Here is a 26,507-nt window from a genome sequence, read left to right as displayed (position 1 = left end):
TGGTGTTCTGAACATACGTGAGAGATGAGTGTCCTGTCTCTTCCTGGATTTTGTGCTTCCTTAATTGATTTTAGATATGTGTCGTGCCTGGTTTGCGGGCTTTGGTGCCCATTGAAATGAATCCTCCAGTCCCATGACTATCCCAGACTCTCCTACTGGAACATGACAAATGTGAAGAGGAATGAAGGAAGATGGTTGTTATTAAGCTGTCTGTCATTCTGATTTATCACTGAGACATTCCAGTGAGTTAGTTAATTCACAAGGCAGCATGTTGGCTGATTAAACGCAAATACAGCACATCCACCCTGTGGACTATAGTGGTAATGGCCAATGTTCTACTAGAGTTACTCTTTGGTACAGGTTTAAATTGCTGTCAACACACTGGGCAAGAACAGAAGTGAAATTTTGCACCATATCATTGTCCCAAAATATACATTTGATGGTTTTTGAAGGAGACCTACATCTGGAAAACAGCTGTGAAATAGCAAGTAAACACACTGTCTGGTAAATGTGTCTGAGGCTCATCTGTGGTGGTGATACTGGTCTGAGTGATCTGAAAGGAAAGATGGTATTACATGATTGCCCAGAAGACAATTAGTCATCTGCTTAATATGCAGACTATCAGCTGGAAAACTTGTTCTTGGTTTGTTCTGAAATGCTGAACTCAAAAAGGTATTGTTAACCTATGGAGAGGAAATCTTTGTGTTGTGGTTTTCATGTATACAATAAGTTAGTTGTCTTTAATCCAACAATTACTTTCCTGCTTGGAACTACTTACCAACAATTTCATTACCAGAATTTTTTAATGAAAGCATTACCATACGGTGACTTTTCCCTGAGTTTTTCAGAGTTTCTGTTAATGTGAATTTTCCTATTTTTGTCTGAAGTCTTTGTTGCATTTCACAATCTGCCCCCACAATTGTATCTTATTACAGATGGACCTGATCCTCAATATTCACCCTTGGAGTCAGGTCCATCAGAGTTTGATGTGCTCTGGTTTGAGGGTCTTCTTTTAGACCCATCTGAATTAGGACCCTGGTATAGGTTCCCTGGATTCCAGTCACTGGAGGCTTTAAGTGAACATCTTAAGTGGGGCAGTGTTGGTAAACCCTCCTAAGGTGCACATGTATTTATCAAGGTCTTGCTCCAAAACCCATTGAAGTCAATGGTAAGTCTACTGAAGCTGTGTTCTGCTTATGAACATGTGTGTGGATGTCTGAAATGGTAAAGGTTCAGTTGAATTTCCATAGCACTAATAATGTTTTTTCCTCTGTAGTTGTTTGTCCTTCAGGCAGCTCCTTTCAGAATGATGAATGCATTCCGTGTCCTCCTGGGTTCTATCAATTGCAGACAGGAAGCTCCTCGTGCATCAGGTGTCCTGTGGGAAAAACTACCATCTCCGCTGGAGCTTTCAGAGCTGATCATTGTAAGTGCCCTGATTATCATCATGGAGGAATGTCATTCAGTATCTACTTGGTGAGAGCTTTTGAGCTTTCACAGAGCTCTTCTTCAGGTCTGGGCTTACTCTCTCTCTCACCAGCAGAAGTTACTCTAATAAAAGATATTACCTCACCTACCGCAGTTCACTTCACTGAAATTTCTAAGGACCTAACTAAAACCTTTCCTTGATAACTGTGCCCTTCTGTAGCACAACTTTTGCCCAAAAGGCAGGGATCAATATACTTAGTAATTTGTACACTAGTAAAATCAACCTGAATTGCGTCTGTTGGCCCACAGACCTATGAAAATAAAAGCAATGATGCCTAAAGGAATGCACAGATTAAATACATCAGTTTGTTTTCAGTATCAGCCCTTGCGCAGAAAAGAGAAGAAGCAGAGAGCAGAGGTATGTTGATAACGTGGGGGAAGATATTTGGGTTGAATTGTTGAAGGAGTGACCTTCTTGCATTTTGGCTGGTATCTGTTTAGTTTGAACCTCCACTGAAGTCAAGGAGTTATGCTAGGGTGAATTTGTCCCATGGTTTTATTTGTATAGGTAGCTCTTTGGGATTGATAAGGAAGGGGGCATATTTCTCATTTATGCTTTTTCCATTAGTATCACCTTCTGCATTACTCCCCAAAACACATGTGAGGAGACTGATGTTAGAGTAGACTAGCCCCTTGGGAAAACTTCTCTCTCAATACAAATTTACTTTCTATGGGGTGTGACGGGGCAAGGCTATAGAAAAGTAGTGGGAGATAAATATATTAGCTCCAGGCTAAACAAATCCCTGATACCAGGTTAAGAGAAGTGGAAGCTGCTCCAGGTCAATTAAGACACCTGGGGCCAATTAAGAACTTTCCAGAAGGCAGGGAGAAGGCTAGGTTGATTGGGACACCTGAAGCCAATCAGGGGCTGGCTGAAACTAGTTAAAAGTCTCCCAGTCAGTCAGGTGGGTGGGTGGGCATGTCAGGAGCTGTGGGAAGAAGTTGTGCTGTTGGAGAGGCTGAGTAGTACACACCGTATCAAGCACAAGGAAGGAGGCCCTGAGGTAAGAGTGAAGTGGAGCTTGAGGAAGTGAGGGCTGCTGTGGGGGAAGTAGCCCAGGGAATTGTACATGTCATGTTTCTAAAAGGTCAGTTACCATAGCTGATACTATTAGGGTCCCTGGACTGGAGCCCGGAGTAGACGGTGGGCCTGGGCTTCCCTCCCCTCCATCTTTGCCCCGTTTAATCACTGAGACTGGGAGACAACAGAGACTGTGCGAGGAAGGATAACTTCTCCTCACCTCCCTCGCTGGCTTATGATGAAAATGGCTCAGTAGACTGTGACCCTTGTTTCTAGAGAGAGAATGGTTATGTGGAGGGTCACAGTGAGCCTCTGAGGCTAGTGAAATCTGCCAGGAAATGCGGGACCCACGGAGGCAAGGACAGAGCTTTGTCACAGGGTGTATGAACTGAGGGGTTTAGTCAATGCATTCCTTGGGCATTATTGTCACTTAAAGCATGACCCCTTTATCCAGTCAGCTTATGATTAATGAAAAAGTGAGTTGCAATCTCAGACATCAATGCACACTGCTTTCTCATTTTACAAAGCTACTGGGTTTCTTTAATACTCTTAGCTAATTGGGCTATACCAATTTTTGAATAATAATAATAATAATAATAATAATAAAACCATACTCTTAAATATATGGGCCTGCCCTCTGTAGGTGAATTTCCTTCTAGTGCAGTGGACCAGAGCAAAGCATATGCATTGCTTAAATCCCACTTAAGTCATTTTCTGAAGTAGGAGGTGGGATTCAACAGCACATTGGCCTAGTACTGGCCCTTTGCATAACAATAAATGTTATGCCTTTGGATTTATTCTCCTTTCTCCTCTAGCTTGCTGTAGGTAGAGTGCTGTCTCTTAAAAAGTACTGAGGATTTGCTGGGCTGGGTACGGGGAGAAGAGTGAAATCCTGACTGTCATGGATTTGTTCCTTTGTGGAGTGGAGGAGAACTTTGGTCACTTCTGAATCCTTAAAAGCTCCAATTAGCACTGGGAAAAGCATCTTAAAATATAAAGCAAAGCCCTTTGCAATTTAGGAATATCTGGGAGGACTTGGTTCTCCAAGAACAGGGGAATCAAAAAAAATAGCAGCAGCAAATTGGTTTGATGAGATCTTGTGGCTCCTTATTACTGTTCTTGATATTTCAGCTTCCCATTGTAGTTGGCACTGCACAAACACACATAAAAACATGCTTCCATCTCTGAAGAACTTGCCTGTGCTGTAGGATCCTAAGGAACCCACCGTAATCTCTTTGTGGCAGGGACTTTGTTTTTGTTCTGTGTTTGTGAATGGTCCATTGTTTGCACATGGTCCATGACTAGGGCTTTTAGGCTCTACCACAATGCAAATAACAATAAAATCATTTAAAGTGATGGAATGGCAACTATGAAATGCTCACTGTAAATGACATGAGAGAGCCCCTGCCTTCAGGCAGTAATAAGCATCCATTTCTTCTAGAATGTTTTTGTCCTATTCATACACTGAATGCAAGATACATAGTGGCCCAACTCTTCCCTTTCATGTGACAGGTATCACAGATTGTGAGAGAAACAGACAGGGTTTACAGTGCAGTGAAGATGGACAGTATAAACCTTCCCAGGCTGATCCCATCACTAAGAAATCCTTCTGTGCTGATAGTCTTGGAATGACACTGGACTGGACTGAAACAGACCACCCATTGACAGATTCCCAGTGCCTAGGTAGGTATCAGAAAACTAATTGCATTCACTTTGATCCTATGCAAGTAACTTCTCCTTAACAAAATTCTGGTTTCTAAGGACAGCTGAGTCTGAAAAGTTATGGAAATTCACTTAACTATAAGTCTGGTCTCTTATTCTCTTCCTCATCCCACATGCCTGCCATTCTCCCTGCTGGTGGGTTTATTTACTACACTGGAGAAAACATTATTTTTGAAAGGGAAGGGGGTGAAGTATGTTCATAGGTACCCTTGGATAATTAACAAATTGTTTGTATGATCATCTCTTGCTCTCTGTCTGGTGGAGTCATTACAGTATAATGTAACAGGACTAGGGCAGAGCGAAGGATTTCCTAATGTAAACAGCACTCACGGTTGCTCTCATAAGACCTGCTCTGTAGTGTTAGACAAATAAACACATTGTCACTATTTGTTATCAGATTTTGGTACACTTGCTCATGTTGTGTAGTGCCTTACTCCATGAGTGATCCTAAGTAAGTCAGGGGACTGGACTGCAGCATGCATAAAGTTATTTTAATCTCTCCCTTAATGATTAATAATTAGATTTTAAGTGATATTTTTAAAAAGTTATTTATAAACGTTGCATTATTGCCAAGATACGAAGCTACGGCCACAGACTAGATTGTATATAGCCTCCAGAGCAGCGGAACAGGAATGTCAAACATATTATGAAATAAAACAGATTGTCACTATGGAAGGCTAGGAGACAATCCATTCAAAGTTCACAGACAGAGTTGGGAAAAGCAGCATTTCAACATGCTGATCATACCATATATAAAGAGATGTTAATAACTACAGGAAATAATCCATCACACAACCCAAACCTTGTTTGTGGTCATCTGCAATCATGTTCCTCATCCAGAAAGCTTGTACTTCCCCCTCAACCAAAGTGATCAGTTCAGCCTATAATTTTGTAACTCTGGGCTTTATCATGCGATCAATGGCGCAATTATTGAGGATCGCTACTTAAAAAATGATGGCATGGTATTGTCTTCTACCAGTAATTTGGTAACACATTTTTGGTATGTGTTGAATGAAAGATGTATGAAATGAACATTTTTAGTAGTGAAGGAATTGACAGAAGAATTTCATAGAATCATAGAAACATAGGACTGGAAGGGACCCTCTAGAGGTCATCTAGTCCAGTCCCCTGAACTCCTGTCAGGACTAAGTATTATCTAGACTATCCCTGGCAGGTGTTTGTCTAACCTGCTCTTAAAATCTCCAATGATGGGAGATTCCACAAACTCCCTAGGCAATTTCTTCCAGTGCTTAACCACCCTGATAGTTAGGAAGTTTTTCCTAATGTCCAACCTAAACCTCCCTTGCTGCAATTTAAGCCCATTGCTTCTTGTCCTATCCTCAGAGGTTAAAAAGAACAATTTTTCTCCTTCCTCCTGGCAACAACCTTTTATGTACTTGAAATCTGTTATCATGTCCCCCCTCAGTCTTCTCTTCTCCATGCTGAGAACAAACAAACCCAATTTTTTCAATCTTCCCTCGTAGGACATGTTTTCTAGACCTTTAATCATTTTTGTTGCTCTTCTCTGGACTTTCTCTAATTTCTCCACATCTTTCCTGAAATGTGGTGCTATTTTCAGTCCTGCAGCCCAAGCCCTGCAAGTGTGAGTCAATTGACCTGGGCTCAGACTTGGTGCTGCAGGTTTTTCTTTGTGGTGTAGAAATACCCTCACACACCTAGACAGTTATAAAATCACTGCTGCTTAAGCAGTTCTGATTCCATCCAGTAGAGGCCAGTAGCTGATATGTGTACTAGCCTTACACATTACCAACAACAAGAGCTATCTAATTTTTTTCAAATTTCAAAATGCTGACGCTTCAAAACTTTAAAATTCAGGAAAAATGTCAATGGCATTTTCATAAAATCCCCCTGATTTCTGAGCAACTCTAGAACTTGTGTTTTGCTGGGTTTTTTTTTTTGAAATTTCAACCATATTTTGCATTTCAAACAAATTCCAATTTTTTAATTAAAAATAGGGCGGGGGGGGGGAATGTGGGTGCTTTTACTTTTTCCATCTTGACCAGCTCCATTAACTATATTGTAGAATGGGATATAACAGTGTAATCTGGGGTGGCTGATACTGCTTTGAGAGAAGATTGATAGTGGAAGGGGGTGGATAAGATTGACCCAATAGCTCTTCTCTTTTGCTAAGCTATCTTTCTTCTGGGGAAAAAAAATCTCCTTCTTAAAATAGAAAGTGATAAATTATAACAAAATCTGGGCCCACCTGGGGTGTCCTCATTCCCCCTATGTTGCAAACCATGGGCATTCAGAATTGTATGGCAACAGCATGGATGGAATCTACATCTTCCTCCACCAAGAGTACAGACCACGATCATTTGAGCTAAAAAGGAATCTTCATTAACAGTTATCAGAACAGGGCCTATGACACACAGCTGTGCAGTTCTATTTCCATCCCGACAGTGATGAACAACAAACAGCAAATTCATTAACGTTAGGGCTGGTTGAACATTTTTCATTATGCAGGGTTCTTTGATAGAAAATGTATTTTTGAAAAAAAACATAAAATTTTCAGTTTTCAACATTTTTTATTTCAAATTTTTTCATGAAATAAAGTATTTAATTTTTAAAAATGTTTTTGTGTCTAGGTTTTTTTTTTGTCTCACTACTCCCTAACTTTTTTTTTTTTTACTCTCTTCCTTTTCCTGTGGAAATTTTTTCTTTTTAATTGTTGTAAAGAGAAAATGGGAAGCTCCTTCCCCAAGGAAAAATTCATTAAACAAACATCAAACATTTTCATCCCAAAATGTAAAACCTTAATGAACATTTTCAAACAAAATTTTAAAAATGTAGTTTATTTTGACTTTTTCCTGAAAATTGAAATCTGTTTAAGTTTTGTTTTTTTAACCAGCCATAAAGACAACACTCATTCATCCTGTGCATTTGAATAGAAGGAATTAACTGTTCTGTGTGTAATGGTTTTGGCATCGTATTTTAAGAAGGAAAACTTTTCTCCCCCCTCTTACCCCCCTCAATCCCCTGCGTTTCAACCCTCTTCCCAGCCTCATTAAAGTGCAGGATTTTTTGGTGTTATATTTTTGGCTTACTCCTTTGTTCTTTCCAAGCAGAAAATGTCAGTTTTATCAAAAGCATCTGTTGACTCAGCTTTGACAACAACAAACATTTGTTGTCAATTAGCGCTGGCTGTTTTGCTTTAAGAGGCCAAATGATTATTTTAAAAATTGATCCTCAGCTTTTATTCTGTGGTTTATCCAGACGTTTCTGGACAAGAGCTCGGCTCTTGGATCCTGGTGTAACTTCTCTTCTTCGCTATTCCACTCGGATGTGCAAGGGATGTGTAGCTACTCCATGCACAGATCTCTAGGGGCTGAGTCCAGCTCAGGATGCCTGGTTGCTTTGGCTGTGTTAGACCCAGGGGAGGCTCTATTGACAATCAGTCTGAAACCTCTCCTCAGTTGGTGGTAGGCCAAGGAAAGGAGGTGGTCAGGCCAACTGGGTGATGCTGCTGGCTCAGCTCATTCCCTACACTCCCGGAGAGACCTTAGCAGATACTATGGGGCAGAAGTCAATGCTGCTATACTGATTGGCACCCTCTGAGGATATCTCCCCACTCCTACCCCGGTGGAAACCCAAAGGGAGGATACATTTCACCAGGTCACAAGGGAATTAGCTGGCATGAGAACCAGACTATAATTTAAACCTCTTGGAGCTGTGGTCTGACCTCTCCCCCTCCACCCCGCCCCTTGTCGAGTGGCTGAAGGATTTGCAAGGATCCAAGAGGAGAAGTTTCTGCTCTCTCCAAATCTTTGCAAGTTGGTCCAATTTATGCTCTTAGTGACACTAAGATAAATCTGTAGTAACTCTGTTATTCTTAGGGGAGTGGACTTAGTTCCGATTTATATTGGTGTGTCTGAGAGCAGAATTTGCTCCATTGCCTTTGTGTTTCATGTCATCACAAGAAATGAGTAAAAACATCAGTACCAGCACTTTTCAATCTACCCCATCCAAGGGTTTTACCAACCTGCTGGTGACTTTTCTTCTAACATCACTCTCTCCATTTAGCTAGTATTCCTGTATTGTAATAGAATCTCTGTTAACGACCAAAGAAAGTCAGGATATTCCACACACATTTCCACATTCAGTTTTCTGTTGCTTCAGAACTTGCTGTTGTACTGAAGACCATTTCTGGGATATTTGCTTTAGCAAAATGGCTTTGTGTAGTAAAATGATTTGGACTCTGCTTCCATGACAAGATTGTATTATTTGGAGTTGTTATATATCCAGCATGACTAATTAAATTGTCTTGTTTTCCTTTCCTCCTCTCAAGGACAAATATGACAATCAGGTTTTATTTTAGGGTCATGTTCAGTTGGAGGAAAAGAAAAGAAGCATTTATTTCTCACTTTCCCATCTACATGGGAATAAATCTGGCTTTGATGAACCAAAAACCTACCAGGTTTGGAGGGATGCTATCCAGGGCTTTCTTTTTTTTTTTTCCCCCCTTTAAAAAAAATCACAAGTGAATTTATGGCTATGAAAAGTGATTAACTGGTACTGCTATAGACTGCAATCACTGATTTACAGTGCAAGCACACCTCTCACCTGGAGGGACCTGGATAGGTCCATCAATGGGTGACAGGGGATGGATCACTGGATGATATCCTGTTCTGTTCATTCCCTCTGAAGCACCTGGCATTGGCCACTGTTGGCAGACAGGATACTGAGCTAGATGGACCTTTGGTCTGATCCAGTATGGCCATTCTTATGATCTTCACTCAGAGAGAAGGTAGCTCCCTTTCGGTGTATCCTTTAACATCTGAGAATAACAACAGGGAAGATGCCCTGGTTCTCTGATGGGCCCAGTTGCATGCTAAGGGCCACATTCAGATGTGACACACACAATATTGTAAATTTATCTCACGTTAAATTAACTTGGACTCAGTTAAACTCCCTTTGACCTACTGACTGATCTGTAAAGAAAACTAAGTTTACATGCCAAGGGGACAAAGAGAGTTATAACAAGATATAAATTAAGTCTTATTATTAATTATACTCCAGTAACTCCTAGAGGCTCCAAGTGAGATTGAGGCCCCATGGTGCTAGACACTGTGTGTGGTGAGAGACTCCTTACCCCAAATATCTTACACTCAAAGGGGACTACAATCTTCTCTGTACGTTTGAGGTTTGTCTCAACCAGTGAAAGTGGTCACATTTAGGTTGGGTGGTTGCAGATCCTACGTACACACAATGCGTCAGATTAATAACCTTATTCTTTAACTCCTTGGCTCCCTTTTCTCTACTCAGCCCAACAGTAAAATGAATGCTCATCCCCAAATAGAGCTCACAGTTTGCGTAAACCTGAAGACTGAAAAGCAAGAAGTCACCTTTCTTGCCCATTTATGGCCTCGTTCTAATACATTCTGCTCCAAACAGAGACCTGGCCCTGAGCATCTAATATCTCCAATGAGAGTTCTGCAACAGTTTGTTTCAGACGTTTTTTCATTTTTTCTGATTGTTTCACAGAAACCTGATACTGTTTGTCCATTTAACTAACGAATCCTTCCCCCTACACACCATGAGTTTTCTTTTTTTAAGTCAAGTCTGTATTGAGTTTCTCTGGAAACTGAGGAGCAATGGAAATAACATGCAGGAGACTTGCCCACGCTTTCTGCCTTTTAGTGCTCAGAAAATTTGAAAGAGTTCCTGAATCCAAACTGATCTACAGTGCAGAAGACGCTAGGATCCTTCGCTCGGAAACCATCCAAGGAGACTCCCAGAGTGCTCTCTTGCAGTGCATTTCAGGTAAGGGATGGCTCTCAGCAAATGTGTGTGGCATACAGTGGAGGTCACCAAAGAAGACAGCTTTCAAGGACTGAATTTACTGCTATGCCTTAGCCTAGCATTGTCTGCCTTGCCATTCAGCAGCAAATTCACTGTGGGAGGACCACAGTGTTTGTTGACCTTCCTCTCATATCAGAGAGGACATCTCTGTCTGTGAATGTGCTTTCAATTACCATGTGGCCTTGGACAAGTCATCGATGGTCTGACTTTCAGAAAAGCTAAATGCCCATAATTCCTGTTGACTATGGCTGGACACTATGGGTTTCAGTACCCCTAAAAAATCAGACCACTCATCTCTCAGTACATTGGCTCTGTACATTACCTATAAAATAGGGAAAAACAATCCTTGTTTACCTCACAGGACATTGTAAGTTTTAATATTCATGCATGATTACCTCTGTTTGCACGATCACTTCATGTGTCCTAACTTTGGGGCTAATTCAAAGCCCATTGAAACCAACTGGGAATCTTTTTGTTAATGTTAATGGCCTTTGGATCAAGCCCTTTTATGTTTGGAAGTGAGGGAGTTAGAAGGCAGAAAGAGATAGGAGAGTGTTTTAAAATCACGCAGGAAAGTGAATACAACATCAGCAGGGGCGGCAGTGAGGAGGAGAGGCACAGAAAGGGAGGTGGAGGGGGATGGTGGCTGAGCAGCAAAAAGGATCCTGGTCTGGAGGCACTTGACATGTGTTTCAGCCCCAGAAAGTGTGGTGAGACTAGTCACGCAGTTCGGATAGGGAATTCTGACTACTAAAAAAATGTTTGTGCCAAACCATTCAGGGCTGCAATACACTATGCACAAAATGTTCATTGAACAACTTCCAGTAACAGTCTTGCATCAGTCTCTTGGCAGGCAATAAGTGGAGAAAGAAAAAGGGGCTAAATTCAATGGAGAAATAGTTGGCCAGGAATCCTTTGACCGGCTTTGGTTTCTTGAGCAAAGGCCGCAGCACTCTTACAAGCCAGGCTCATTACATTACATACCTATTCTCAATCAAGATAAAAAGAAAAGGAGTACTTGTGGCACCTTAGAGACTAACAAATTTATTAGAGCATAAGCTTTCGTGAGCTACAGCAATCAAGATAGTTTGTCCTCCAGCTCAGTCATGAGTAACTAAAGCCTGGTCTATAGCCCTGGTAGCAGGTTATCCCATATCTACCTGCTCCTGGGTTTCTTGCACCTTCCTCTGCAGCAGCAGGAACTGGCCACTGTCAGAGACGGACTACTAGACTAGCTAGACATGTGGGGGGTCTGATCCAGTCTGGAAATTCCTGTTTCTTTTACACATTGTACTAGTTTAACTAAAGGTGTGATTTTAAACTGATTTAACTAAACTCCTGCAAAACTTGTGTGGAAACTTAAATCAATTTGTACCTGGCTTATGTCAATTTAGCTCAAGGAGCTTCGTGACCCAGTGACGCTAACTCAATATAAGCTAAATGTGATTAAAACTTTAAATCTTAAAGTGATTTAAGAGTGTCCAAACAGGGTTTTGCATCAGTTTAGTTAAATTGGTATAAATTGATTAAAAAACCTGTTTTAGTTAAACTGGTGCAAGTTGTAATATAGCTGAGGGCTCTAGTTCAAATCCAGTAAGAGGAGTCCTTGTGTATACAGAAGACATAGCTATCAGCCAGCTGGAAACATGTGGCATTGTGTAAACGAAATGGTGAACCTTTACATTTCTTTCATGCTTTCAGACTGTGAGACGGATGAGTCATGTGGCTTTATCACAGTATCTGCTCCAGGTTCTGAGGTGCTGTGTGAACTGCACAGTGCTGCTGAAACCAACTTCAACTGTACTACTTCTGGACTGGTAAATAATGACACGTCTTTAAAATGCATAGCATGGACAATAACTGATAGCCAGTATGAGAACCCATTGTCAGAATGCCAGGGAGTTTCCTGACAGTTTAGATGCTGTGTTCTATTATGGTAATGGTTAAGTGCTGGTGGGTTAGCAAAGAAATGAGAGTCAAGGTTTTCCAAAAGTGATTTTTGGGTGCCTCTGTGTTTGGTTGCGACACCTTAAAAAGGCTTGATTTTTAGAAAGTGCTGGACAAACACCCACTAGAAATCAGGTCCCTTTAAGGAGCTTTGATTTGAGCACCCTAAAATGGAGGTACCCAAAATCATTAGTCACTTTTGAACATTTTGGAAACAGCAGAGTGCTCTCTAATTCCTGCATCCCTGTCATGAATAGCAACCCCCCCCATATTGCATCAGAGTATCAGTAAGACAGGCAGTGAGATGAATTAATATGTCCAGAGTGTCACACTGAGTCAGTGGTAGAGTCAGGAATAAAACACAACAATCTGGGCTCCAAATCTCCTGTTCTAACTCCTAGACAGCACTGCCTGCCCTTATTGCATGTGAAATAAGAAAACTAATCTTAAATTTGCTGGACTGCCACCTATATTGGTCTTTCCTAGAAGATGTTTGCCTCCCCTGAGCTGATCTGCTACAACTCCAACCAAATCACCATTCACAAACTCCCATTCTTCAAAGATTTAGGCTATGCTAACACTGAAACAGATAATCGTGTCACTTGTCAGATCTTTGTCCATTCCTACAGTCCAGGGTCTTGAGCTAGATGGCATTTTGCCACTTTCTTAAGGCAACTCATTGTTTACGAAACTACGCTGTCATTGTTAATATGGTAGAGTAGCATCAAAGAATCATGCCCTGAGCCGATGGAGTTGTGATCAAACAGCAGAACTAGAGGGCCCCAAGGGAGTTGTGGCAACTATGAACAGTATATACTAATTCATCATCTTCATAAGCTTGAATAGACTTTTCCCGGCTATGAATTAAAGCACCTTTATAATGTCTGTCTGTCTCAGTTGAAAGGTGTTATGGGAAATTCTGCTGCCACTAGCATTGCTAATCTTAGCTGCCTGCTTAAAGTGAAGAACGAAGAGAAGGATGAAGTGACTGTGTATCTGAAAAAAGGTAGGTACTGAACCTCCACTGATAAGTCAGTTGTCTAGAAAAGTGAAAAATGGACCCTGCCAACAGTTAGGCCTCAACTCCATAAGGGCATGAGTCTTTGCAGGGTCAGGCACTGAATAGCAGCGCGACAACCTCTGTCAGTCTTCCAGAAATAACGGATAAAGGTTTTTTGATTCTATTAAGATTTATTTTCTTGTAGTGTGATTTATATATAGGGAGCTTGAGTGGGTTTTTTTACCATCCTCTGGGGTGCTGAGCAGGAGTTTAGGATTAGGTGGGTATGTCCCACACCATTAGTTCCCTGTAACTGCAATGTGGGGCTGGGGGTGGAGGGTGAGACGGCGCGGCAGATGAGAAGAGTAGAAAGGCATTGATCATTCTTAGCCTATTCTCTTACTTCTGTGTTTCTGTATGATGAGGAGTCTTTAGTTAGCCTAGGTTTTCTGTCTTTTTATTAATTACAGAAATCCGACACAATATTATAAAGAATCATATACAAAATTAAAATCTTGTCCTAATTTTTTCTCCTTAGTAAAACCTTAGATCATTAAAATGGAATTTGCTTTTCACCATTTATGCTCTATACATTTGGCATTTCTCCTGGCTTGGGCAGTAATACTAGACTGGTCAGTTTTAAAACTATTATTAATATTATTAATTATTATTACTGTAACACCTCGTCTTAGATCAGAACTTCATTGTACTAGGTGCTGTATTAACACAACATTCAGGGGAATGTTCAAATTTTAAAAAAGTCATCAAAATTTCAATAATATCACAAAAATATGTCTATTCAGATTAGATTTAGCAAAACCATTTTTATAATATCAAAATATTGGGGCCTAAAACTCAACATTGTTCACCTTTTTAAGCAACTACAAAATGTTGTAAGAATTATCAATTCCATTGGCTGAAATTCATAGTAACATGTGGGCACGTAGAATTACTATGTTATGTAGTGCCTCATTCCATATCTCAGGATCAGCTAATGCTCTGTTGTAAGTGTGACTGAAAGTGATTATATCTGAAAGTTTCTAGGTTGATTATTTTAATTATATTATTTCCTTAAATTCTCAGGTCAAGACAGCACAAAGTTAATTATTTTAACAAAATAAATGCAACCGCACCAACCAAACAGAAACAAACCCAAAGCCAGTGGTGAGCTGGAGCCAGTTTGCACCGGTTCGCTAGAACTGGTTGTTAAATTTAGAAGCCCTTTTAGAACCGGTTGTTCCATGAGGGACAACCAGTTCTAAAAGGGCTTCTAAATTTAACCGGCCAAAAGTGTTGCCTTAGGCGCCGACTCCACGGGTGCTCCAGGGCTGGAGCACGCAAGGGGAAAATTTGGTGGGTACAGAGCATCCACCGGCAGCTCCCCACCCCAGGCCCCAGCTCACCTCACCTCCGCTCTGCCTCCACCTCCTCCCCTGAACACGCCACGCCGCTCTGCTTCTCCGCCCCCCACCCCAGGCTTCCCGCGAATCAGCTGTTTGTGCGGGAAGCCGGGGCTGGCTGAAAAGCAGGTTGCAGCTTCCCGCTCAAGCCCAGGGAGGCAGAGGTGAGCTGGGGTGGGGGGCGTGAGGAGGGCCGCCCCCGCCGCAGCAGGTAACCGGGGGGGGGGGGACATGCAGGGGAACCGCTCCCCGCCCCAGCTCACCTCCACCACCCTCGGCCTGAGCGGGAAGCTGCCGCCTGCTTCTCAGCCCTCCCCGGCTTCCCGCCAAACAGCTGATTCGCGGGAAGCTGGGGGGAGAGGGGGCAGAGAAGCAGGGCAGGGCGGTGCATTCAGGGGAGGAGGCGGAGGTGAGGTGAGGTGAGCTGGGGCCAGGTGCGGGGCGGGGAGCTGCCGGTTGGGGCTCTGCACCCACCAAATTCTCCCCGTGGGTGCTCCAGCCCCAGAGCACCTAGGGAGTCGGTGCCTAAGGCGCCACTTTTGATGTGATTAATGGGGGGAGTGGCCGCTCCTCCTGTTCCCCGCCTAACTACGCCCCCCATCCCTAGGAGCCAGAGGGACCTGCCGGATGCTTCCTGGGAGCTGCCCCAGAGAAGCACCGCCGGGACTCCCCACGTCGCCCCCGGCAGGTGCCTCTGGCTCTTAGGAGTGGGATGGGCGCCCACTACGGTGGCCCACAAGACTCTCCTGCCTAGTTCCGGGGGCAGTCAGGGGAGGGGGGTGGATGGGGCAGGGGTCGGGGGGGGGGAGGAACGCAGAGGGGGTTGGATGGTGCAGGAGTCCCGAGGGGCGTGGGTGGGTAATGACCCCCTCGTGGGGTGTGGAGGGAACCCGTTGTTAAGATTTTGGCAGCTCATCACTGCCCAAAGACCTACAAACACACTTAATAGGGCACCTTTGATGCCTTTTCCTTTATAGTTTGAGTCAATCTTTAATGTCAAACATGAACATCTAAATTAATCACACAAAATTTGCACCTGCACCTCTTGCTTAAAAATATCCATTTCTGTGTACAGAGAGTGCACAGACAATCTTGTGGATAAGCACCCCCATTCACACCTGTCTCCCTTAATGTCTCATCAGAAGGAACTCTAGAATCTGCTTGGAGCAGAAATACATATATTTCACAAAAAGAAAGTTCTTGGCAAAAACAAATTGTATTTGATGTGTCACTTCATTGTGGCTGTTGTAGAACTGCATTGTTTGGCTATCTTGGCTCATTTTGACACAAATTGTGATACTCTTACACTGAGAAATACCTTGCTCCCCAGGTAATCTTATTGATTTCAACAGGACTTACTCATGGTGTAAGGTACCATTCAGCCACACAATATTATCTCTCCTATGCGTTTTTTGTTCATGTGGGTTTTTTGTTTACTCCTTGCACAAACTCCAAAGCTCAAAACAAACCATCCCAAATGGCAGAGTTCTGCTAGGCATGGGTCCAAAACATCTCCTTTCACTATTTCATTTGATTTCTATCAGAAATCATAAACTGAGCTCAGATTTGCTCAAAATTAAGTCAAGTCCCACTTGAACCTGGGCAGAGACTTCTGCCTTGCATCTTGGTGTTTTAGACTATCTGAGGTTTGAGAAAGATCATGGTAGCCTGAATATGTAAACCTGTTGGTGAACCTAGCGTGAGTTTCAGATTTGTAATGAAACTTAAAGGCTAGAACGATTTCACTATGTTGGGCTTTTATTATAAAACATAGAGCCAGCTCAGGTCTGGAGATATTCTGCGGCTATTGTTTTGCCTCCTGCACTTGTTGGAACACTCATTTCTTTTTCTTCCTGTTCTGTTCAGGACAAGAATTCACCATATCTGGTCTCAAGATCTTTGAGCTGACGGATTTTCAGAATGTGCTCTCTGGCGTGTACAGCTCAGTGGTTCTCTCAGCAGCTGGCACGTCTTTGACAGACGTTCATCTCTTCTGCCGTCAGGCTTGCAGCCAGGATCCTTGCTGTGATGGCTTTATCCTCAGCCAGGTTGTACTTGATGGAGGTAATATTGTTCAAACTGCAAAGGCAAAATGCTATCCCATACAATGGGAAACTTAACAAAAGCAAATCACTGGGTGCAATTCGTGCCTGTGCAGAGGGCCAGGGCTATGCTTATGTGCAACTTAAATCCTATTGGCCTAATTGAGACTTAAGTGGCGCATAGACCTTGGGCTGCTCTTTGTCCAGGGGTGAATCTCACTCCATTATGTGGGCAGGCAGAATGTCTAAACACTGGATGTCTATGGTAGTAATCCCCTTTCTGTATTTGTATACATCTTTTAAATGGCATATACTTCAATAATAAGGGTTATCAGCAAGTTTGCCAGAAGTGGGTACTTGTTTGTTGATAGGGGAATTAAAATATAATATGAAATGTTTAAAATATAAACTGATTACCTTTTTCTATGAGCAGGAAAAGGAGCTTTTCAACTTTTTACACCAGGTTATGGTTTCCCAGATACTCCATAATCACTGGAGTCAAACTAGAACTCAGTGAGATGGATGGAGTGCAAAGCCCAACCCATGTGCAAAGGCTATTACATTGATCAGGGCAGTCTTGTCCATTCTGTCCTCTCATGCATTTTCTCCCTTGCTTATCCATATCCCCTACAGTCCTTCCTAGAGTTAGAATAACAGAGTTTAAGACCAGAAGGCACCATCAGATCACCTAGTCTGACCTCCTGTATATCATAGGCCACTAACTCAATCCAGCACGCCCACTAAACAAACACGTATCATCCTGTGCAGTGCATCTCACTGACTTCAAGACTGATCCCAAATATCTTGGCAAGATCATTGATTCTCTGTCAGTCAATCAATCAGATTTATGGTCTTATCTGCTGTATCATCTCTAAGGGCTATGCTTACCTGTCATGATGATATTCATTACTCAATGTACATTTCTGTAGCTGTTGCTCGCTAATATAGTGTATCCTGGCTTGGATATTGGGATATGGTCCAAGAGGTCATACCTTTTGATGTAAATGGTGGTATTCAATCTGACCCATTTAGCACCAGCACTTAAGGATGTGCTTTATTATAAACACATTTAAATCCCATTGACTTAATTAAGTTAAGCATGTGCTGAAGAGCTGTGCTGAATCAGGGCCTCTTTGAGGCATTTGATTTTACAACACTGGTTCTCCAAGAATTGTTCGACTCTTTCTTGTATTTCCAACCAGTTGATTGTACTTGGCAATGGGGCTGCTCATGGTAGAAAGTGCTATGAATGGGGTTTGTTCACTGGGACAGAGACAACATGTCTTGAACATCGCTAAAGAATCATGCACTCTTGTAGTGTAATACATACAAAAAACTGCATTAACAAATCATTATTAAGGCATCAATTCTGCAAAGGATGATATGTATACTTAACTTTAAGCACATGGATAGTACCATTGAGTTCAATGGGAATGTTCATAGGTATAAAATTAAATACACTTGTAAGGGCCTGATTTTCCAAGATAGAGTCTGAGACTGCAGCACTTAAAAGTTAGAAAATGCCAGATCTAGGATTGTCTGTGCAATCATGACTTTGCCCCTTGTGCATTATAATATAGTCTTTGATTAGATGGGCTAATACTGTTTTTTCCCAAAGAACATCTTCATTATTCCGAGCACAGGATTTATTTATGCCATGTGAAAATTCAGTGCTTTGCAAATCAATGGCTTTGAATATAAACTTTCCTTCGTGTCATAATTATGGAAAAAATGTTAGTGTCCCATGCAGCAATAAATATGTGAAAGAAAGTCAATTTTTAAAGGAATCTTGGCTAGCATTTTAGCTAGCATTTTTCTGGAACTTTAATTCTTGGTAACGGATTATGTGTATTGTACACAAAGTCCAAGTTATTAATGAAAGTCCAACAGAGTGTATTTACCAAGATTGATTTTGTTGGCAGATTTGGGGTGTATTTTTTGTGCAAAATGCCAAGATGAACAACCTTTGATGTTTCAAATTCATTGTTAATATACTTGCAATTTTATTTATGATGTGGTACAGTAAGTACATTTCTGCTCTTTCGGGATTGATACCCTGATATTTGTTTTTCATTTCGACTTCCTATGTTAAACTTCATGATATATTTCATTGCTTAGTTTTTTGGCTCATGTCATTTTAAAATGAGAGCTAATGATGCAGACCACAGAAGTTACTGTATAAGTCACAAGTCATTCAACAAAGTGGCAGCACAGCAGACCTGATTAACTAATGTGTAATCCAGTATAACTCCAGTGAAACCATTGGATTGCCATCAGCACAAACTGGAGTAATGCAGTAGTGAATCAGAACCATCATATTTCTGTTAAGGACAATACAAAACAAAAAGCACCCAGTATAGTTTTGTACTCTTTGCATGAATTCATTGTCAGAATGAGTTGGCCTCCCTTTTATGTGTTTAAGGTCTTGCTATCTGAATGTGTGGAAGAATTATGAAATGTCTGCACATTATGAAGCTGTCTGTTTACTTCTGATAGCATGTTTGGGTCAATAATGTCTCAAAATGCAGGGATCTGACTGGTATTTTTGGTTAAAAATTTAGCACATTCACTGCTAGTAGGAAATACTTATTTTACTTAGTGAGTGAATTATTAAAGGACACCTTAAGTACATGTAGAATACCTTTATGTCTGAGCCATGACAGCAGCCACAAACCAAGAATGCAATGAGTCTAGATATTATTGGAGTAGATTGGGAGCCAGAATTCCTGGATTCTAGACCTGGCCATGCCGCTGACTTACGGTATAAGTTTGGGGAAGATTTATACCTAAGTTGTCTGAATTCAGGCCCCTGTCCAATAAAGCATTCAAGCACATGCCTAAGTGCTGTGTTGGTTCAGGGCCCAAGACTGTAAGACTTCTGAGACCATGAGTGTGTCTCTCTAGGTCTGCTATGAAATGCCTTGCACACAGTTGGGTGTTGTTAATTATTATTCAATGTTATTTGATAAAGTAGGAGGTATGTGTGGGTGTCCAGCATCTCTAAAAACCAGGCTACAAGCTTATATGTCTTAGGCATGAATTTAGGTGCTCAGCTTTAGGCACTCAAATTTGTAAAAACTGGCCCAATTTTCTGAGCATCCACTTATCTCAGTTTAAAAAGGGGATAACACTTACCAGTCTCACTGTGGTGTTGAGGTTTATTTAGTGATTTCAAAGGTGCAGTAAAAGTATTATTACGAACATACAATTCTCTCTTCAATTGAATCTAGGTACTATCCTGTGTGGGTTGATGAGCTACCCAGATGTGGTGTTCTGCCACAGAAATGACTGGAGTAGAAACTCAAAGCCTGGAGGAAATGGAATATGTAAAGGGGTGAACTACAATGAAAAAAAGCAGCAGTTTTTATTCAGTCTGGGAGGACAAGAGTTCGCTGGAAGTAAGTAAATATATTCTTTCATCTTAAATTACGTTTGCTAAATTATCCTATACTCTCTGTCCACATAGACCCTCCAGCCCTTTTCTCCATTCCACTCAGTGAAAGCTCTCCCTGACTTCTGTGATAGCTTTGCTGGAATAAGGACTGCAGGGTCTGGCTATGTATGAGCCAAGTAGAATGAATTTAATTGCAATGGGCTTAAATTGCAGCAAGAGCGGTTTAGGTTGGACATTAGGAAAAACTTCCTAATTGTCAGGGTGGTTAAGCACTGGAATAATTTGCCCAGGGAGGTTATGGAATCTCCATTGTTGGAGATTTTTAAGAGCAGGTTAAACAAACACCTATCGGGGTGGTCTAGATAGTACATAGCCCTTGCATGAGTGCAGGGGACTGGATTAGATGACCTTTCGAGGTCCCCTCCAGTCCTACGATTCTATGAATTATCCTTTAGTCCGGTGCATTTGCAGGGCCACCCAGAGGATTCAGGGGATCTGGGGCAAAGCAATTCAGGGGCCCTTTAATTAATTAAGCGCCTTTTTAATTTTTACTCACCCGGCGGCGCTCCAGGTCTTCGGCGGCATTTCAGTGGTGGGTCCTTCACTCGCTCCAGATGTGTTCGGTTGTACTGAAGGACCCACCGCCGAAGTGCCTCCGAAGACACTATAGAATACTATATTCTCATGGGGGCCCCTGCAGGGCCTGGGGCCTGAGGCAAATTGCCCCACTTGCACGCCACCCCACCGGGCGGCTCTGGCATTTTTATGACTTAACCTACAAGATGGGCCCCTTGTACTTTATTGTGGCTACCTGTGTTAATGAAAATGAACAGAGTTCAAAACACATTGTTGTACATTGTTCTACAAGGGCTTTGTTGAACACTTAATTCAGGTCTGTTCAAGTAAACCATCTATCTAAAGACAAAGGTATCCATTGTCTCATTTCTACTGTAGTCAATGGCTGCTTCCAGATTTCATGTGATCTAAACTCTTGGCATAAATTAATTTTATGGCAATTTAATTTTCAAGGTTTGTAAACTCAAAACCATGTTTCAAAGCCAAGAGATCCTGTGACTGTGCAGTTACATGTTTTTGTTACTTATTTAGATACAAAGGTCAGAAGAATGCAAGACAGATACGCAACGATACGCAAGACAGATACCTTGTGTGGTCTAGAGGAACTAAAAATTCATATTCAGCTTTTATAGTTAGATTTTTTTTTAAAATAGAGAGGCACCGCAACTGCTTGTGTAAATTAATTATGTGTTTAAAATATGGGCATGCAGATGCAACTGGTCAATTGTGTGCATAAAGATCTTGACTCACCACTCTACGGGAGTGACAGCTGGGTAAAAGCAGAGCAATATAGCAGTGAATCATGCTCAAAATATGGAGTCTCACATTTAAACAGGATAACTGCATGAGCAAACAGATGAATGTATGCAACTGCTTTTGTACCCTCAACTATATATTGACAGTGTTCAGTTGCCAGTTTTTACCCATCACCATGTATTATGTATATGTAGTTCAGGTACCAGGTTCTGAAAACTTAAACCCAGCATTATCACAAGTGTCCACAATTTTAGCTGCCTCTCAGGATCCTGATTTTTCAGAGGTGTGGATACCAACAATTACCATTTACATTGAGTGGTGTTATGAATGCTCAGAACCTCTAAAAGCCAGCCCCGAATATCTCAGCTTGAGTGGCCAAAAACTGGGGCACCAAAAATGAGTGAACGCTTTTGAAAGTAAGGACCCCAGTCTGCAGCTGGATCTGTCTGGGCAGAGACCCAGGCCCTGTGGCGTTTCATTGAATTCAGTGAGATAGCTTGCATAGATCCCGTTGCAGGATCAGGACCTTGGGATTTAACTTGTCTGCCAAAGATTCACCATGTGCAAAAGGGAATAATTATGCTTCCGGGGGGTGAGGGGGTGGGGTGCTGTGTAGGTCAGTTGATGTTTTTACAGCATTTTTAAGATAAAAGGTGCTAACTATTATAATACAATCTGTTACCAATGCTTTGACTGGTTAGACAGCATTTAAAATTCTTATTGCAGCGCTTAGCTGCTATATTGATGGGTGCAGTATCAGAATCTATATGGACAGATAGAGAAATGCTGCTTACGGTACTTATGACTTCTCAACAAACATCTGGTGGAGGTTCTTATATATCTTCCATTACTGCTGTATCTGAGCACCTCATACCTTTAATGTATTTAGTCTCACGACATCCCTGTGAGGTAGGGATGTTCCCCCTTTTACAGATGGGGAACTAAGGCACAGAGAGACAAGTGACTTCTCCAGGTTTACACGAGAAGTCTGTGGCAGCACAAGGCTCACCAGACATATGCTAGCACCCAAACTACCAGGTCATCTTTCCTTTAGTGTCATACTGTAATTGTTATTGCGTAGTTGTATTAAGCTTTGGAATGGGTTTTGGAATTTCCTGGCCGTTCAGCATAAACCATTTAATTAATTTTAGCAATTGCACTAATGAACATTTCTTTCTTTGTCAGCTTCTGAGCTCTCAGAAGAAACGGAAGGAGCCTTTAGCAGCTTTCAGCGGGTTTACCTGTGGAGAGGTGAGTTTTATCCTGCTGTCAGTTATAAGAGGTTGGAAAAATAAAAGACCAAAAATATTGGGGCCACTTTCTCTGCAAGTGTAAACTGGAAAAGCCATTTGACTTTAATGGAGCTACACCAGTAGAAAACTTGGGATGATGCTGGTGTAGAATCAGTGTAAGCAAGAGGTGAATTAGGCCCATTGTTTCTGAAATCTGTGCAAGAAGCTATGGAGACAAAGCCATTTATCTCATTGTCACCCCTAGATACCATGATAATTTAGCACTTTGCAAATATCTAGATAGATTTGTTTAATTATCATGACTCATCGCAAGCTTCCATTGTTCTCATTAGATTTACTGCATGAATATCCCCAAACACTCTTTTGCTACTGCTCTAGGAGTACATAGGGCGACATGCTTCTAGAGCCTTGGTATTGATTATTTCCTGATTATGGATATTTACTGAGTTTAGCGGCTTCATTTTGGTTCAGCGTAGTGGGATTTTCAAAAGCACCTAAGGCAGTTCCAGAGCTTTTGAAAATCCAACACTCAGAATATAAGAACTTCCCTATCAGAACAGACCAGTGATCATTCTAATCTGGTGCCCATCTCAGCCAGTGGCCAGTGCTCAGTTCTTTGGAGGTAGTTGTAAAGCCTCCTGTAGTGTAATTCACTTGTGCAGTATATATAACAGAGAGGAATTTCTTCCTAAATCCAGCTGGTGAACTGCTTGTACCCTGAAACATGGGAACTGATACACTAACTGGCCTCAAAACAGGGGCTAAGTGCTGACACAACTGTTTCATCCTTCGGTGAAACTTCCTAAGCTGTTTGCTTAGATAATAACATTGCACTGTAAAATGTTCTTTGTTAACTTGTTGTGTAAAACTCAGTACCAGCAAACTGTTTAGGAATGAATAGTCAGTGTGTTTCATAAAAGAACTGCATCTGGAATCAGTATGAGCTTAAGGGGCAGTCTTTTTGTTCTGTGTCTGTACAGCGCCAAGCACAATTGGGGTCCTAGTCCATAACTAAGACTTCTAGGCACTATATTAATACCAATAATACAGAATAATAAATAGCTCTGATTGTGTCCTAGGTTCGGATATGATTACCCGGATGAAATCCTCTGCATGTGATACTGCTGTTTTACAAACACAGACCGAGCTGATGTTACCAGGTACTGGGTAGTACTGCAGTATATGCTGAGTGGTGTTGGTGACCTGTGATGTAGAGGAGGTCAGACTAGATGATCTGATGGCCCCATCTGGCTTTAAACTCTATGACTCTGTGAAATAACAAGGGGAAACTTCAGATTTGATATATTTCATGTGACAAACAAGGAGGATGGGTTTAAGACCACGTAGGAGAATGCAGAATTTAGCTGCGAGTGCCCAGAACGCTTGGTGTCAAGCCTATTGTTTTTCTCTTTATTGAATTACATGCATGGGGAATGAGTGGGTTTGGGCAGATTGGTTCAGACAAAACAAGAACCCCCCTGAACCTTCTCCCTAGTCTCTCTTCCTTTTTCATTTTCGCATGTCCCTGCACTTCCATGGCTAGGACAGAAGCAAAAGGTCTGGGATATCAGAGGAGAGCCTGTTCTGATGACAACTGTACAGACTCAGAGGATTTGGCTTCTTCTGATAAGATTCTGAATGAACATAATGGTACATAACTATGCTGATTTGCACCAGCTGAGGTTCTGGCCCACAGACTTTTGGGAGGTTAATGGAACCAAGCCTGAGCTCTGAAACTAGAATCATAGGCCTTTTGTCCATAGCCATCTGCTGTTGGTTAGTTCCAGTGTAAATCCAAAGCAACTCAACTGAAGTCACTAGAGTTTCTACACAAGTGTAACTGAGAAAAGGATGTGGCCCCTTGATGGCAGTGTTTGGTTCATCTTTACCAACTTGTAATCCCTCTGTGAAGCTTTGATGAATGTCTATGGGAGATGCAGGTGTGATTTAAGGCAGGTAAAATGGTAAAACAGGGCAAACTGTTATTGATTTACCTCATATAATTTCCATGAAAGATGAACTAAAATTCCTGTTTAACTGTCTAAGCTCCCATATGATTAGTGGACCATAGGTCTAGACTTTAAAAGGAGGAATAAAAACATTTAAAACATTGACTGAAATTATTTTCATTTAACTGCCAAGACTTGAGTTCTACATTTTCCCTGCAACGACTGAGGATATCATTAAAACCTGAAGCAATGTAAGGAATGCAGCTTTCTGCACCATGCCTTAGGGATGAGTCATATCAGCTACTGTTTCAAGAGGGGCTGTCCCAAAATTACGCAACACATTTTTGGTGATTTTTTTTTTCCCAAGACCCACCCACCTCTTGTAACTTTTTGTAACACTGAAACAAACACACACACTTAAGGACCTACTCACCCCCTAATGTGTTACACAATTTATGGACAGCCCCAGAGAAACCTACGAGACTGAAGGCTTGGGTCTTGACAAGTAAAAAGACTTCCAGGTCACCGTTAAAAATACAGAGTGACTGAGAAATCTGGGGAAATATCTACAAGAGTGAGACTTTTTATTACCGCACGATCATGTTTAGAGCACATGGCAACATTTCTGAATATTTTATGATAAGGGAAAATGAATAGACACAATAAACACCCTGCATATGTTCAGCCTGAGATATGTGTGAGGTTTAGCATTTGTGATCCAAGTATTAGGGTTTCTTTGGTTTTGTGTTTCATTTTTTCGCTGACTATTTTAGTGCTTCATGGATTAAAGAACATGGGAGTTGTACAGGGCCAAAATAATGTGTGGTGTGGTCTTCTCCTCTCTTTTGACAAATAAGTGAGTGTTTGTTGACAAACTGGAAGGAGATCAGTGGAAAAACAACAAAAATGTCCCAAGAGTTGCATGGGCTTATTTAAGGGGAACAATTGAAAAGAGAGAAAAATAGCTCAGGGACAACAATGGGAAGGCACCACAGTCTACACAGTTTGAAGACAGCATATGCCAGGAGTAGAGAAGAATTACTTAAGGTGCTATGTGGAAGTATTACTGGGAGAAATGGATTAAATTAATAAAAGGAGCATTTTGGCTAAGTATTGGGGAAAACTTGCTGATAGTGGGCTGTTGGATAGCTTCCCAAGGGAACTGGTGGAAATTGCATGACTGCAGGTCATTAAAACTAACTTGGTTAACATACAAGAAAAGATATTTTGAGCAATGATCCTGCAATGGCAGGCAGATGGACTGGATAAAGTTAACAGCCTTTCCATTTCTTGCTGGTGCATTTATTTTTTTTAATTCCTGGTTGATGGAGATGCTGTGATATGAGCATATTGTGCTTTATTTCAGCTCCTTAATAGACTCTTGAGAAAAAAGATAAAATACTAACCCAAACACAATTCAAATACAGAGGTATTATCCCTGGAACAGTCCTATTTAAAACCAACCTGGATATACATTAATCCTGAGAAAAGGTTACAGCTGTCACACTATAGAATTCAGAGTTTTACATATAAACAATCCTAATGTATCCCAGATTGTAAATAAATCTTTTTTTTTTATGTGGATCAGATTCTGTAATGGAACTTTTTTCCCTAATGGACAACAGCCTGTTACAACTAGACCAAAGCCGTTCCCTCCCATCCCAGCAGTACTGGCTCTTCAAACACAAGTATTCAGCGGAGCAGGCAACGCTCTGGTGTCTCACACGTAAGAAATCTTAGACTTTTATTCTACATGTTAGTAGGGAAACAATAATTAATCAGGAGTTTCGATAGCTACCCTAGTCATGGTTAGAACCTGCAGGGGCCTGATTCTCCTCTCTCTTACCCCATTGTTACCCTCACAGGTTTAGAAGCCGCAGCATTTATGGATTTTTTTTCACAGGGAAAGCGCAAAAATTCACATGGGAGTCATGTAATCGTCAGCCTCAATGAGAAGCCACCCAGCCCATGATGAAGCTGGCAGGCTGGTACCACTCCCTTGCCGCTCAGTGGCTTTGTCAACTGTGGCAAAAAACACACTCATTGCTGGCACATCTCCACTGGCGGTAGCAGCAGTGGAAGCTATAGAGTAGCGTAGACCGTACCCAACTGTTCTTACTACCAAGTTAGATGACG

General features: G+C 41.6%; 1 protein-coding gene across 1 annotated transcript in view; it reads left to right on the top strand.

Moving 5' to 3' along the window:
• The window catches only part of TG (thyroglobulin), a 207,176-nt gene that overhangs the window by 52,125 nt on the left and 128,544 nt on the right, over positions 1 to 26,507 (top strand). The window contains exons 21-30 of the mRNA XM_038391414.2: positions 1,277 to 1,426; positions 4,022 to 4,192; positions 9,893 to 10,015; positions 11,756 to 11,871; positions 12,899 to 13,007; positions 16,268 to 16,465; positions 19,674 to 19,841; positions 22,355 to 22,420; positions 23,502 to 23,582; positions 25,960 to 26,097. Of these exons, the coding sequence (XP_038247342.1) occupies positions 1,277 to 1,426; positions 4,022 to 4,192; positions 9,893 to 10,015; positions 11,756 to 11,871; positions 12,899 to 13,007; positions 16,268 to 16,465; positions 19,674 to 19,841; positions 22,355 to 22,420; positions 23,502 to 23,582; positions 25,960 to 26,097 (1,320 nt within the window). The remainder of the gene's footprint in view (positions 1 to 1,276; positions 1,427 to 4,021; positions 4,193 to 9,892; positions 10,016 to 11,755; positions 11,872 to 12,898; positions 13,008 to 16,267; positions 16,466 to 19,673; positions 19,842 to 22,354; positions 22,421 to 23,501; positions 23,583 to 25,959; positions 26,098 to 26,507) is intronic.

Source organism: Dermochelys coriacea, chromosome 2 (genome assembly GCF_009764565.3).
Source record: "Dermochelys coriacea isolate rDerCor1 chromosome 2, rDerCor1.pri.v4, whole genome shotgun sequence".
NCBI classification, from domain to species: domain Eukaryota; kingdom Metazoa; phylum Chordata; order Testudines; family Dermochelyidae; genus Dermochelys; species Dermochelys coriacea.
The sequence above is the reverse complement of the archived record's forward strand: the minus strand, read 5'-3'. Positions and strand labels throughout refer to the sequence as shown.